The sequence below is a fragment of the Octopus sinensis genome, linkage group LG1 (genome assembly GCF_006345805.1).
Source record: "Octopus sinensis linkage group LG1, ASM634580v1, whole genome shotgun sequence".
Lineage (NCBI taxonomy): Eukaryota > Metazoa > Mollusca > Cephalopoda > Octopoda > Octopodidae > Octopus > Octopus sinensis.
In genome coordinates this window covers 44,965,068-44,981,395 of record NC_042997.1, presented here as the reverse complement: position 1 = coordinate 44,981,395, position 16,328 = coordinate 44,965,068, and the positions used below count along the sequence as shown (strand labels likewise).

The following is a 16,328-nucleotide window of genomic DNA, read 5'->3' as shown; positions in this document are numbered from 1 at the left end:
CGAGGTCGACTTTGCCTTTTATCCTTTCGGGGTCGATTAAATAAGTACCAGTTACGCACTGGGGTCGATGTAATCGACTTAATACCTATGTCTGTCCTTGTTTGTCCCCTCTGTGTTTAGCCCCTTGTGGGTAATAAAGAAATAGGTATAGTGACAAAAAGAAAAGACAATATGATGTATATAACAAAAGGTTAATTAGGAGAGCACAAACGACATTTGAACCAGTTGACTAGAAATATCTAAGAAAGAGAAGAAATACCAATGGAAGTTTGTTGGCCTGTTCGATGTTCCAACACCAAAAGAGGTTGAGCTTTGGCAGGTTAGCAATAGAAAGCTTAAACAAACAGAACAACTAGAAATAGTCCCTAAGCAAAAGAAGTATTAAGACCCCTGAGGAAATTAAAATCTCAAAAAAGGGAAAGGTGATGAGGAAAAAGAAAAAGAATAAAATTAAATAAACATGTTGCATTTCCTACAGAAGTCAAATCTCAAAAGGGTAGATGTTATGACACCCCCCGCTGTGAGAATGGACTAGCTGAACTTGTATATGTAGCAGTGTGTTTGACTGAGAGCAAGAGGTGAGGAATCACAGGTGAGGAGTCAAAAGGTGTCATTTGTGAGTTCATGGAGTCAGAGGAAATTGTTGGGAAGTTGTTTTGGATTGGCTACAGTTGTTGGTAGTGTATTTGGGAATACGTCAAGTGGAATCGGTGGGTGCCTTACTCCGTTCTGTGGTATTGCATATTACAATGTTATTAGTGCATAACACTAAGGTGACATATACAGAAATCAAATTATAATAGATTCAAAGGAAACTACTGCTATTTACATTTTGCACCAGACTAAAAGAGAAAATAAAGTTCTTTACTCAATCATAGATTGAGTAGATTTCCTTTGAATTATGAAACTACCATTTAATTTATAAACACACACACACACGTGTTTACAAAAATATTCATATTCCTTCATATATTTTTGGTTAAATGAATAAGCATGTCAACACACATATCAGCTGTTCTTTCTTCAGTATCCAATTTCACCTTTATACTCATTCCTTCTTTCTTTTTGTCGTCTTCCATTACTTGTTCATTCTTCATGTATATTTTCTACCATTCTTTCAACACACTTCCAAGGTCAAATTTTAAATGAATTGGTTTACTATTACTTTTTCCTTTTCTCTAGGTTATCTACCACCGTATTTTCAAGAACAAAAGTGTCGACCGAAAAGAAATAACATCATTAAAGCTGCAAGTTTCCCTTGTAAAATTGAAAATGTATACAGAATATTCTATATCTGTGTGTGCCTTCACTACAGCAGGTCAGGGTCCCTTAACAAAACCTGTTATTGTACGCACAAAAGAAGGAGGTAAGATTCTGCCTTAACGTTGCTATTTCATCTCTAAATGTCAATTTTTAATGTGGACAACAAAGTTGAATAAAGATATATTAAACAACATTCAAGATAAATTCTTAATTTGGGGAAATTATCTTCCTTTTGAGAGAAAAAAGGACAAATGTCTCAGAGAATTTGCAAGTAACTGTGAATGAGAAAGAAGTGATAAATTCAAGAAGTAAAAAGATTCTGAATTGACATATTTAAGAAAAATATAATCTGAATGTCTGGTGATAAGGGAAAACAAGCTGATGACAGCTATTGAGGCAGAAACACATGCTCACAGCTGTACTCTTGTCTCCAGGCAAGCGAATGCTCATGCCCTGGTCAATGCAATATAAGGCAGTTAATTATGTGTTGGTTTTCAAATTACTTCTAAGGAAAATGACGGCAGAACTAACTGGGTACAGAATATGTACATTCATTGTATACTATTTACTAGATGTCAAAAAAGTTTTGACATGTATCTACAACTTGATGATTAAAGCTATTCCTTTACACTTCATACATATTTTAAATACCTATCATATCTCTGTCATGATGTAATTGATCTCCATCTCAATTCAGTTTCAGCTCAAATCACTAGCCAAACAAACCCATCTCTAAATATAATTATAATCCTTCTTTGATGTTTTGCCAAACTAAAATTTAATCTCTTTATATATATGAATTATAGCACCTGGAGCACCTGGCAAATTGAAGTTCTATAACATCATGCTACACTCACTCAATGTCAGCTGGTCGGAACCAAGTGAACCAAATGGATTGATAAGATACTACCATGTCATATTTTCCCAGAAATATACTGATGGTAACAATCTTGAAGTTCTTCCTATCTTCTTTACCTGCACTATTTTGCGAGCCCTGCACTGTACTTTGAGATAATGAATTTATTGTGTGTGTGCATGCGTGTGTGTGTACATATGTGTGTGTGTGTGTGTGTGTGCATATGTGTGTGTGTGTGTGTGTGTTTGCTTATTCTCCTGAGATTCAGGAAAATCCTCTAACATCTAATTTATTTTAAAGCTTAACTGCCAGATAATTAAAAATATAATCATTAGTATTTTAAGCAACAACAACAACAACACTCTAAAAATAATGATATCCTTGGCTTCTTAATTTGTGAAATTTTTACTTTTTAGTTTTGAGAGAGAGAGAGAGAGAGAGAGAGAGAGAGAGAGAGATGGGGAAACAAATTCATTTACTCTTTTACTCTCTCTCTTTTTTTTTGTTTTACTTGTTTCAGTCATCTTGACCGCGGCCATGCTGGAGCACCGCCTTTAGTCGAGCAAATCGACCCCGGGACTTACTCTGTTGTAAGCCCAGTACTTATTCTATCAGTCTCTTTTGCCGAACCGCTAAGTGACGGGGACATAAACACACTAGCATCGGTTGTCAAGCAATGCTAGGGGGACAAACACAGATACACACATACATATATATATACATATATACGACAAGCTTCTTTCAGTTTCCGTCTACCAAATCCACTCACAAGGCTTTGGTTGGCCCAGGGCTATAGCAGAAGACACTTCCCCAAGATGCCACGCAGTGGGACTGAACCCGGAACCATGTGGTTGGTTAGCAAGCTACTTACCACACAGCCACTCCTGTGCCTATCAATCTTAAAACAAAGGTTGTGACTGATACATATTTCTATAAAACCCTGATTTGCAAAGTCAACTTCAGTAAGATTTGAGCTTGGAATGGTGGAGGGACAAAGCAAAACACGAAGCTTTAAGCAAGAACCACACTGAAAGAATGGCCTCTGATGATGACGAAATTTGAGGGAGGAGGCTTGTCAATTACATCAACCCCAATGCGCTACTGGTACTTATTTTAAAGATCCCAAAAAGATTGATGGGCAAAGTCAAGTGGAATTTGAACTCAGAATGTAGATAAACAAAATGCTGGGAAGTATTTTGTCCAGCATGCTAACCATTCTGCCAGTTCACTGCCTTAATGATAATAATAATAATCCTTTCTATTAAAGGCACAAAACCTTGAAATTTTGGAGGAGGGGGCTTGTTGATTATATTGACCCCAGGGTTTCACTAGTACTTAATTTATCAACCTCAAAAGGATGAAAGGCAAAGTCGACCTCGGTGGAATTTGAACTCAGAATGTAGCAGCAGACGAAATACCACTAAGCATTTCACCCAGCGTACTAACAATTCTGCCAGTTCACTGCCTTAATAATAATAATAATAATCCTTTCTATTAAAGGCACAAAACCTTGAAATTTTGGAGGAGGGGGCTTGTTGATTATATTAACCCCAGGGTTTCACTAGTACTTAATTTATCAACCTCAAAAGGATGAAAGGCAAAGTCGACCTCAGTGGAATTTGAACTCAGAATGTAGCAGCAGACGAAATACCACTAAGCATTTCACCCAGTGTGCTAATGATTCTGCCAGCTTGCCATCTTCACCATCATGCTTATCATCCTTTAATGTCCGCTTTCCATGCTGGCATGGTTTGAATGAGTTTATTGAAAACTGGTAAGCCAGGGAGCTGCACCAGGTTCCAATCTGATTTGGGAAGGTTTCTACAATTGGATGCTCTTCCTAATGCCAATCACTCACTCCAAGACTGCAGTGGGCACATTTTGACATGCCACTGGCATGGGTGCTATTGATCTGACATCAGCATCAGCCATGACTACAGTCTCACTTGGCTTGACCGGTCAACACCAGCACAGTATATTGCCAAGGGTCTTGGTCACCTGTCACTGCCTCCATGAGTCCAAACACTTACTCGTTTCTCTCTTTTACTTGTTTCAGTCATTTGACTGCGGCCATGCTGGAGCACTGCCTTTAGTCGAGCAAATCGACCCCGGGACTTATTCTTTGTAAGCCCAGTACTTATTCTATCGGTCTCTTTTGCCGAACCGCTAAGTGACGGGGACGTAAACACACCAGCATCGGTTGTCAAGCAATGCTAGGGGGACAAACACACACACACACACACACACACATACATATACATATATACGACAGGCTTCTTTCAGTTTCCGTCTACCAAATCCACTCACAAGGCATTGGTCGGCCTGAGGCTATAGCAGAAGACACTTGCCCAAGATGCCACGCAGTGGGACTGAACCCGGAACCATGTGGTTGGTTAGCAAGCTACTTACCACACAGCCACTCCTGCGGCTATGGTATTTTTTATATGCCACTAGCACTGACATCAGCCACAACTACAATTTCACTCGGTTCAACAGGGCTTCACAAGCACAGCATATCACCCAACAAATGAAGGGTGCTTTTAATGGGCTGATGCCACGTGACACTGGCATCAGCCACAATGGCAATCTCACTTAGCGTGGCAGGTCTTCTCAAGCATGGTATATCTCCATAGCTCTTGGTCGCTTGTCATTGCCTCTGTGACGCGCAACATTTGAAGATCATGCTTCACCACTTCATTCCATGTCTTCCTAGGTCTACCTCTTTCACAGGTTCCTTCCACCAACAGAGTGCAACACTTCTTCACTCTGCTGTCCTCATCCATACCAGCATAGTCGTCTCTTTTGCACACCATATCTAATGCTTATGTCCAACTTTTCTCTCAGCATGCTTGCATTCTGTCGTGCATGCACACTGACATTACACATCCAGTGAAGCGTACTGGATTCATTTCTTACAAGACTATACATGTCTTCAGCAGTTGCAACCCATGTTTCACTGCCATGTAGCATGGCTGTGTACATACAGGCGTCATACAGTCTACCTTTCAGTCTGAGCGAGAGGCCCTTCGTTACCAGCAGAGGTAGGAGCTGTCTGAACTTTGCCCAGCCTATTCTTATTCTAGCAGCTATGCTCTCAGAGCATCCACCTCTGCTACTGACTTGGTCACCAAGGTAAAGGAAGCTATCATCTACTTCTAGCTTTCTCCCTTGCATGTGATGGAATCTTATTTTCTGTACATTTTCAGTGTTTATTGTACCTATGCACTTTCCACATACAAAAACTATCTTCCCTGTTAACCTTCCTCTAATATTGCCGCACCTTTTATGTGTCCATTGCTTACACCTGGTACATCTTATGGAGTTCCTACCTATGCCTTTTCTACAGATCAAACAGGCCACCTGCCTGAAGGGATCAGTGATTTGTCTGCCTTCCTACTTATTAAGACTTTGATTTTTACTAGGTTATCTCTAAGGCCCTTCAATTCTAAACCTTGCTGCCACACCTGAAACTTTTTCTCTAGTTCTGTTAGTGATTCAGCTATTAGAGCAACGTCTTCAGCATAGCAGGGCTCCCAGGGGCAGCCTGTCTTGAATTCTTCCATTATCAAGAAGGGGCTGAGGACTGATCCTTTGTGAACCCCTACTTGTACCCTGAATTCTTCACTATACTCGTTGCCAACCCTCACCTTACTGACAGCATCCCTGTACATGGCTTGTACAGTTCTCACAATCTACTCATCTATCCCTAGTTTCCACATTGAGCACCAGATACAGGATCGGGGGACCCTGTCAAAGGTTTTCTCCATGTCAACAAAAGCCAAGTACAGAGGTTTATCTTTGGCTAAGTGTTTCCCCTGCAGCTGTCTTACTAGAAATGAAGCATCAGTGGTGCAGTGGTGCTTCTCCCTGGCACAAACCCAAACTGCATCTCATCTAAACTAACTCGCTCCCCAATTAGTTGGGCTATGACTCTCTCCATGACTTTCATCACCTGATCCAACAATTTGATACCTCTTTACTTATTTCCATCCAAGGCATCACCTTTACCTTTGTAGCAGTTGACTATGGTGCTTCTCAGATAGAGACATGGCTACAGATTTGATAGAGTAGGGCATTGTTAATTGAATAAAGCCATGGAGATTCTATGAGATCATTCAATCTACTAGAAATAGTTGTCAAATCTCCTTCCAATCAAAGAACCCATCTTTAAAAAAAGGATACATTCAATATGTTATTGAATATAAGATTAGGTGGTCATCATGACTGGAAGTTTTGGAGATTTTCCTTTTTATACATAGTTCTTTTGTACAAGAACAGTTATAATCAGTGATGTTGCCTTTATACAGTCCTTTGAGGTGCTAGAAACAACAACCAAAGTCCTTCAGCTTCCACTTTTTCTCCAGTCTTAAAAAAGAAAGGACACTTTGAATTATACAGTCCTAAATATAGAAAGAGGTGGAATAGTCAGGAGTGGAACCGTTTGTTACAGATTTGCTCACATAAGGATCACCTGGGGCTAAACAACAACCTTATAACAACAGCCATTGAAGTCAAATCAAGGGTGATTTGAACTCAGGGTGAAAATAAGTGTAACCAAAAACTATGATGACCAGTGCTTTAGCTTTTCTGCTCAGTTATGGCAGTATATAAGGTTTATATATATATATATATAACATTGGTACAAGGTCAGAAACTTTGTGGAAGAAAAAATATGGTTTATTACATAGTTTAAAGTTGCATCTCCTGATGAAGAGGATTGGCCTGCAAGAGTCCTACGCTGGTGTCTCATAAAAAACACTCATGCCAGTGCCACATATGAGCAATCATTCTGGTACCATGTTAAAAGCACCCAGCACACCCTGTAAAATGGCTGACATTAGGAAGGGCATCCAGCTATAGAAACCAGGCCAAATCAGAATGGAACCTGGTGCAGCTCGCCTGCTTAGCAGCTCTGGTGAAACCATCCAAGTCATACCAGACATTAAAGGATGATGATGATACAAGCCTACAAACTTGAAGGAGGAGAGCATTAATTGAATCATGCCAGGGGGCTTCTATGTGGTCATGAGACCACCTAGAAATAGTTAATTAATGTTTCTCAAATCATTAAGATTTATACACTCCAAAATTAGTGCCACTAGGCATGGCACATGTATTATACAGAATATTCTTAACACATCAGAAAAGCTCAAGACCAAAGTGCAGTAAATACTCAAGGTATATAATAACAATAACATTACAGGTATAATTATTGTTTCTAATATAGACCCAAGAGCACAATTTGTGGAGATTAAATCAGCTCCAATATTTGAATGATACTTTATCAACCCCAGAAGGAAATCCAAGGCTGACTTTGGTAGGATTTAAATTCAGTACATAACAAATTCTCATGATAATTGCACTACTAATTCTGCCCATTCACCCAACTCACTACTGGTGTAATAATAATGATGATGGTCACTCCTGTCAGTTTCGACCCATGAGCATTTGACGGAGAGAACTTAAAGGGAGTAATAGAAAGAAAGAAAGAAAGAAAAATCTCTAAGAAGGTGTATCTATTTATGATGGATGCGTGAATGTAATTTGAGCCCAGTTATGGATTTTGTTATGAAGTCATAATGGAGACGTTAATGATTTGATTTTGCCTGGGATTGAGCAAATGTGTCTGTCGGTGGCAGGATATAGTTCTTCTATTGTTCTTTTTCTTCAACTCAAATTGTTTGGATGCATCGTAACACATTTTGCACCATGCAGATTTAGGTTCACATTCATTCATTGTGAAAGCAGACTTATGTCTACATCCATTCGTTATGAAAGCAGATTTAGGTTCACATCCATTCACTGGGAAAGCAGATTTATGTCTACATCCATTCGTTATGAAAGCAGATTTAGGTTCACATTCATTCATTGGGAAAGATTTAGGTTTGCATCCAATCTAGGTAATGACTTCTCAAGATATCAAGTTAAGCTGTAGAGATTGTAATGATTGCTTCAACTTATCCTTGCACCTAAAGACAGATCTTCCTTTGCCACGATATCTCTCCACTTACAGAAGAATTTTTGGAATGTGGCCATTTTTCATTCAAACAGCATGCCCTACCCATCTGCTCTAAATTCTCATCAGCATGCTTTGGATATTGGAGATATCATTTTTTTAAGTCTCTGGCACTCGATATCATATCTTACCATTTTATGTTGCATATATTGTGCAAACAGCACTCATGGAAGGTTACAAGTATCTTTATATGTCTATAGTAGGGGGTTCATACTTCTGCCCCATACAAAAGTGTGCTCAAAATGCAAGATCTGTATACACTTATTTCAGTTTTCAGATTGACCCCATGTTCATCCTGCAAATGATGGCCAAGTCTTCCAAAAGCACTTGCAGCCTTAGATATTCTAACATTGATTTCACCATCAAAAGTACTCTTGAACTTTATTGTACTTCCAAGAGATTTAAATAATCTGACCCATTTGAGTGGCTTGTTGTCTATTATCACATTTGAGTCGAGTATGTCCTGCCCCAAGCCTTGCTTAGAATAAAACTTCAGTCTTTTTGATGCTGATAGTTAGTCCAAATACATGAGCTGCCACAGAAAACCTGTCAACTGTTTTCTGAATTCCCTTAAGTGTGTGAGAAATAAAAGTACAATCATCCACAAACAGAAAGTCATGCAGTATCCCTTCTTTGGTCATTTTCTTTGATCTGAAAATTTGCCCTTTCATGCTTAATAGACCATCAGTACGAAAATGGAATTTTACACCTTAATGGTGTAAAATCATTGGAAAGAATATTTGAGTGTTGGTGAGTTTTTGTCTGAGATTCATACCTTGTATGAAAATGGAATTTTACACCTTAATGGTGTAAAATCATTGGAAAGAATATTTGAGTGTTGGTGAGTTTTTGTCTGAGATTCATACCTTGTACGAAAATGGAATTTTACACCTTAATGGTGTAAAATCATTGGAAAGAATATTTGAGTGTTGGTGAGTTTTTGTCTGAGATTCATACCTTGCACGAAAATGGAATTTTACACCTTAATGGTGTAAAATCATTGGAAAGAATATTTGAGTGTTGGTGAGTTTTTGTCTGAGATCCATACCTTGTATCTCTTGTGCAAAGTTTGTAGGAGAGGTTTGCTTTCAGAATTCTTCTTGTTGAACCAATCATGGCCTTGCATTTCATAAATCCTAGAGTTACTTCAGCAGATGATTTGATGCTGTCACAGACATTGTGGCACAACACTTCAGGGTTGTTGTATTCTTCTGTTTCTGCAAGCTTTGAGTTTAAAATGCATTTCAAAATTTATAGCCATTTCTGGGTTTTTTTTAAAGAAGCAGCATTTATTCTCAGTTGTATACTGGATCTCAGCGGCCTCTTTGCATATGGTTTAACAAATACCTTTTTCTGAACCATTCTGTGATCTGAGTAACACTCAGGGGTTTGGTGAGTTCTGGTTGATTTGAAATCACTGCAATCCTTGTTCTTAGTTATAAAACAGTCCAGCATGTGCTAATGACCAGACTGGGGCTGTTTCCGGGTGATTTTTGTATTTGTAATTGTTAGATCAATCTGTTGACAAAAGGACAGCAGTCATAAACCACTTCCATTCATCATTCCTGTCCCATACTTTCCTATTGGCATGGAAGCACTCTGTCGGTTACGACGATGAGGGTTCCGGTTGATCCGAATCAACGGAACAGCCTGCTCGTGAAATTAACGTGTAAGTGGCTGAACACTCCACAGACACGTGCACCCTTAACGTAGTTCTCGGGGATATTCAGCATGACACAGAGAGTGACAAGGCCGGCCCCTTGAAATACAGGTACAACAGAAACAGGAAGTAAGAGTGAGAGAAAGTTGTGGTGAAAGAGTACAGCAGGGATCACCACCATCTCCTGCCGGAGCCTCATGGTGCTTTAGGTGTTTTCACTCAATAAACACTCACAACGCCCGGTCTGGGAATCGAAACCGCGATCCTATGACCGCGAGTCCACTGCTCTAACCACTGGGCCATTGTGCCTCCACACTTTCCTATTACTCTTGACCACACTGTATGTTAGTTGCCTTTTCTAGCATTAAAATCACTCATCACTCATTTGTCATAGTATGGTTGGCCTAAGGCTATAGCTAGCAGAAGATACTTTCCCAAGGTGCCACATAGTAAGACTGAACCCAGAACCATGTGGTTGGAAAGCAAGCTTCTTACCACACAGCCACGCCTGGTCCTTGAAGAAAATTATATGAATATCCTAGCAACTTAACTGTTATAGAAACTTTGCAGCACTTCTTTTTGTGTTACAGGTTTATATTTCATAGCATAATTGTCTCCAACTAATCAACAACCAGTAATCTAGTTCTATATTTAAGAGATGAGGACTCTATTTATATTATTTACATTTGACGGATATTTGTCCTCATCTTGTTTGTTGCTAACACAACGTTTCAGCTGATATACCCTCCAGCTTCTATCAGGTGTCTTGGGCAAATTTTGAACCTGAGTTCTCATTCCTAAAATATTTTTCAATGTTATTATTATAGTTATTATTATTATTATTATTATTATATTATTATTATTATTATTATTATTATTATTATTATTATTCAGTGACGTGAATAATAATAATAATAATAATAATAATAATGATGATAAGGATAACGATAATAATAATAATAATAATAATAATAATAACATCGAAAAATACCCTAGGAATGAGAACCCAGGTTCAAAATTTCCCCAAGACACCTGATGTAGGCTGGAGGGTACATCAGCCGAAACGTTGTGTTAAAATCAAAGAAGATGAGAACAAATATCCATCGAATGTAAATAATGAACCAATAATCTGTTTTGATCTTCAGCAACAATTAGTTTTTTCTACTCATTTTTTGACAAGCTTTTGGAACATTCTATAGTACTATAACCATATATTTTTCTCTATTTTGTATGTTTATTTTGCAGCAGGTGGTAAGAAAATGGTGCAGCTGACCATACCTGGTGATAGATTATATTACCATGCTAAGGAGCTTGAGGCGAATAAAACATATGAATTCACTGTACAAGCTGAAACCATTAAATTGGGAGCGAAACAAGTTGGAAAAGTTACGACTGGGCCTCAGATTGGTAATTTTACTCATTCTATATTTTTTTTTTGTTTACACCAAGGTTGGGGGGTTATTAAACTCTATTTCCTTGCATGTACACTTTGATACTCATACTCTCATATCTGACTAAACAAGAGAACCTCTGTGTGGTCATCATATCTACTAGAAGTAGCAACCAGATTTTCCTCAAATCATACCGTACCATTTCGGAAAATGAATAGTACGTAAATTCATATTTCACTTCCAGGTTTTAATGCCCAAGGGAGTCACTTAATTTGTCAGCTCTGTATATTTATTTATACATGTTGATGTTTATATATATATATATAGTGAAGGTACCAGGCTCACAATCATGAGGTAGTGAGTTCGAGACCCAGACCAGGTTGCGTGTGGTGTTCTTGAGCAAGACACTTTATTTCATGTTGATCCAGTTCACTCAGCTGTAGGAAGGAGCTGTGACGTCACTGGTGCTAAGCTGTATCAGCCCCTTTGCTTTTCCCTTGGATAACATTGGTGGTGTTGGAGAGATGAGGCTGGTATGCATGGGCGACTGCTGGTCTTCCATAAACAACCTTGCCCGGACTTGTGCCTCAGAGATGAATTTTCCAGGTGCAATTTCATGATCATTCAAGACTGAAAGGTTGTCTTTACACTATATATATATATATCATCATCATCATTTAACGTCCGCTTTCCATGCTAGCATGGGTTGGACGATTTGACTGAGGACTGGTGAACCAGATGGCAGCACCAGGCTCCAGTCTGATCTGGCAGAGTTTCTACAGCTGGATGCCCTTCCTAACACCAACCACTCCGAGAGTGTAGTGGGTGCTTTTACATGTCACTGGCATGAGGGCCAGTCTGGTGGTACTGGCAACAACCATGCCCAAATGGTGCTCTTTACGTGCCAGCGGCCTCGCTGGAATGTTTTGTTCACGTGCCAGTAAGGCAACGCAGGTAACAATCACACTCAAATAGTGCTTTTTACGTGCCACCGGCACGGATCCCAGTCAGCTGATAGTGCTCCACTGGCACGAGTGCAAGTCATCGAATTTGGTTCAATTTCGATTTCACTTGCCCCAACAGGTCTTCGCAAGCAGAGTTTAGTGTCCAGTGAAGGGAGGTTGGCATGGGTGCCAGTTTTCGAATTTGGTTTGATTTCAAATTCAATTTTGATTTCGATTATATTGTTTCTTAAACCTAACATTGTTCTCTAGACAGAAAAAAAAATAGGCAAGAGATGGATGGACGGATGGACAGACGGACGGATGGACAGACGGACGGACAGATGGACGAATTTATTTGTTTATTTATTTATTTATTTATTTCAGGGTCCAGAAATAAGTATAGGGTCCTTAGATAGGATAGCAACATTTTCTTTCTCTAAAGAAAAACAAGGTGGCACCTGGTGCGAAGAAGGAAGAACATCAGGGTGAAGTGGCGCGGAACTGTGTCTCTGGCAAATATACTTAACTTTTGACAAGTATGTGTGTGTGTGTCCAACCCATGCTAGCATGGAAAACGGATGTTAAATGATGATGATATATATATATACATACACACACACACACACATATTTATATGCACACTTGAATATCTTCATATTCCTAGAAAATTCTCTTACATTTACTAGGTCCACCAAGAATTGGTATCCTGCAAGGGACAAGTCTTATGGAATTTACCATGTTGCGGTGCCATATGGAGCCACATCTGTCTGCAATCCCCAAAATAAAAGCTCGGTGTAGGAGTCATCTATTGTAAGACAACTCCATCTGAACAAAATGTCATCTTGTTGATATGGAAATTTTACTAAATTTATCTTGAGACAAATGGAATTACCATCTTGGATTTCTCAGGAACAAAATCTTAATTATATAATTTAAATACACTAAGAACTGGAAGAGACACCATGAAGTATTTTCGTTCTGCTGCTATCACAATTCTGTGAACTCTTAGCTCTAAATGAAGCTTTGAAAATGGTTTCAAATTTTGGCACAACGCCAGCAATTTTAGAGGAGGGTTTAAGTGGATTACGTTGATCCCGGTTTTCAACTGATACTTTATTTTTATCAATAATGAAAAGATAAAAGGAAAAGTCGACATCAGTGACATTTGAACTCAGAACTAAAAGGCTGAAAAAAACGCTGTTCAGCATTTGGGCAGTGTGTTTAACGATTCTGCCAGCTAACTGCTATAAACGAAATTCTAATAATAAAAAAAATTGTTGTAAAGAGTTGACAAAAATCTGTATATGTATGTATGTATATTTGTATATACACATATACAGACAGTGCTCACTAGTTGTAGTGAAGAAGATTCATCTAGGACTGTGGTCTCAACCAGGGTCCACACAGCATAGTGAGATAGGGATCCACAATAGACCGATAGAATAAGTACTAGGCTTACAAAGAATAAGTCCTGGGATCAATTTGCTCAACTAAAGGCAGTGCTCCAGCATGGCCACAGTCAAAGGACTGAAACAAGTAAAAGAGTAACTGAATTTTGAGGGCTCTTGAACAAATTTTGCTTCAGATGAATGTGTTAGTATTTACTGCAAGAAACAGCTGGGCTTCTTTCTCTAACATTTTGGATAATATCAGCCTACATAAGTGAATGTGTGAGAAACAAAATAGACTGCTGCTTTGTCTGATGGTCAAACCCATGGACACAACTTTCATGTCTCTGTAGCAGACTTCCCAAGTTCAAAGCAAAATTACATGTTGGCTCTTTGTTCCAACTTCCTGTCCATGACAAAAACCGCAGACTACAGCATACACATGATCGCAAATTTTACAACTTATGAAGTAAACACAGCGATGCCATTCAGTACACAGCTTTGAGTAGAGCTGGATTTTGGGGGGATTACTTTTATTTTAATGAAAATGATTCCAGTTACTCTAATGAGTTTCCAGCTTTTCAATAGCCATTTTCAAACTGAAATTCTGTGGTTTAGGTTTCTTTATATATCAGCAGATTTTTTCTTACAAGTATCATCATCATCATCATCATCGTTTAACGTCCGTTTTCTGCACTAGCATGGGTTGGACGGTTTGACCGGGGTCTGGGAAGCCAGGGGCTGCACTAGGCTCCAGTCTGATCTGGCAGTGTTTCTACAGCTGAATGCCCTTCCTAATGCCAACCACTCCGCGAGTGTAGTGGGTGCTTTTTACGTGCCACGTGCACAGGTGCCAGAGGTGTCTCGTATCGGCCACGATCGGTTGGTGCTTATAAAATAAAAACAGGAAATAAAAGATAGAAAAACAAAAATAAAGAATATAAAACTAATATAAGAAATAAAATTTAAAAATAATAAAAGAATACAAACAGTAAATACAGCAGCATGTGTGTAAAAAATAAACCTCCTAAACCACAGAATTTCAGTCTGAAAATGGCTATCAGAAATCTCGAAACTCATTAGAGTAACTGGAATCATTGTCATTAAAATAAAAGTTATCCCCACAAAACCATCTCAACTCATTTTTTCAAATATATATATCTACTATATATTTATGAAAAGGGCAGATGTTGTCTCGCAAGCAGTTGTCCAGGCAAAAGTGTTAGTAAATGTGGTCGGATTGACCTGAAATTTTGCACACCTATGTTAAAAGTGCTGGGGAGTTTACATGGCAACTTTGAGTTTGCTCAATTGAAAGGCCTGGCCTCTAGGGCAAAATGCCTCATCTGTAAAATGTGACCTGAAATGAAATCGGGTTATAATATTAGTATATATATATATATATATATAATATATATATATATATATTATATATATATATGTTTGAAAAAATGAATAGAAAAGACTTTTCTGATCATTTTCCCACTTTAATAATGAGATGTTTACAAAAATGTGACTGAGTTTCTCTCTTGAAAGCAGTTTTCAAACTAATAATAGTTTGTTTTTTGCTTAAAACTATAAAAAAACATAAAAAAGAAATTATATGTCCATATACATATATACATATTCAAAGAGTTGTCCTGATGACTTCAACAGGAATTCTTGAGGAAACGCACCTTAGAAAGATTTGAGCCAAAGATTGCAAGCTTCTCATGAACTCTACAATTATCCTGTCTTTTTCTATGGTGAATGACCACAAATGAGATTTAACTCTTTTGTTACCAACATGTCTGAGACTTCCTTTGCTTCAATGATAAAAATTCTTGTGTTAAAGGGATCTATATTAAAGCTTAATGACAACAGGAATATTTTGCTCAATTCTTCATTAATTTCAAAATTAAAGTTAAACAAAGGCAATGCATTTCAACTTATAAATGATAACAAAATGGTGCATGTCACCACCACAACCCTTTACAACATAGCATTTATCTTGGTTTTACTGTTTGTTTTGCACCTAATAATGCTCCCTTAATTCTGCCGGATGTAACCTTTTCTCTTTCCGTCTTTATTTATTTTTTTTTTTTTCCCCACAGGATCACCTACTTCTCCTGTTACACCACAGATTGAAATGACTGACCGAGGAGTGAATATAACATGGCGTAAAGGCTATGAAGGAGATTACCCAATTCTTGGCTATCTTCTACAAGCCAAAAAGCAAGGTAACTTTTCTAACGATTACTGATGTTGTTTACACACTGCAATGCATTTGTGTCTACAGTGAACATTTTACTTTCTCTGTCTCTCTCTTTCTCTCCCTCTCAAACACAAACACTCACACACACACACGTTATTCACTCACTCTCTCTCCCTCTGTTTGTTTTCTCTCACTCTGATTTTTTTTAATTTTCATATATATATATATATATATATATATATGTATGTATGTATGTATGTATGTATCCCTGGCATTTCGTTGTTCACAGACTTGCACTCCTTTTAGTTTTTATGATGAATCCTATGAGTATGTGAATATGTATATACAATGATGTTATACATTGCCTACCCCCTTTTCCTTAGTACTGTAACTATCTCTGGTAAATCTCTCCATTCCTAGATTTCCCATAATGGTATCAGCACACAAAGCATTCGATCTATATATCAGCTGATTCAACCTCACCAGTTTAAGAAGACATATAAAGGTTATGGGCACACCTCTCTTCTCTGCAATAAATAATAACCTTATATATATATATATATATATATATATATATATACACACATACACACACACATGTGTGTGTGTTTGTGTG

General features: G+C 38.1%; 1 protein-coding gene across 9 annotated transcripts in view; it reads left to right on the top strand.

Annotated features, from left to right (window-relative positions):
• Positions 1–16,328, top strand: part of LOC115216625 (protein sidekick-2-like) — a 676,686-nt gene that overhangs the window by 590,992 nt on the left and 69,366 nt on the right. For all 9 annotated transcript variants that reach the window (XM_036500690.1, XM_036500685.1, XM_036500715.1 and 6 more), the window contains 4 exons: positions 1,183–1,366; positions 2,070–2,204; positions 11,041–11,202; positions 15,612–15,737. In XM_036500690.1, the coding sequence (XP_036356583.1) occupies positions 1,183–1,366; positions 2,070–2,204; positions 11,041–11,202; positions 15,612–15,737 (607 nt within the window). The remainder of the gene's footprint in view (positions 1–1,182; positions 1,367–2,069; positions 2,205–11,040; positions 11,203–15,611; positions 15,738–16,328) is intronic.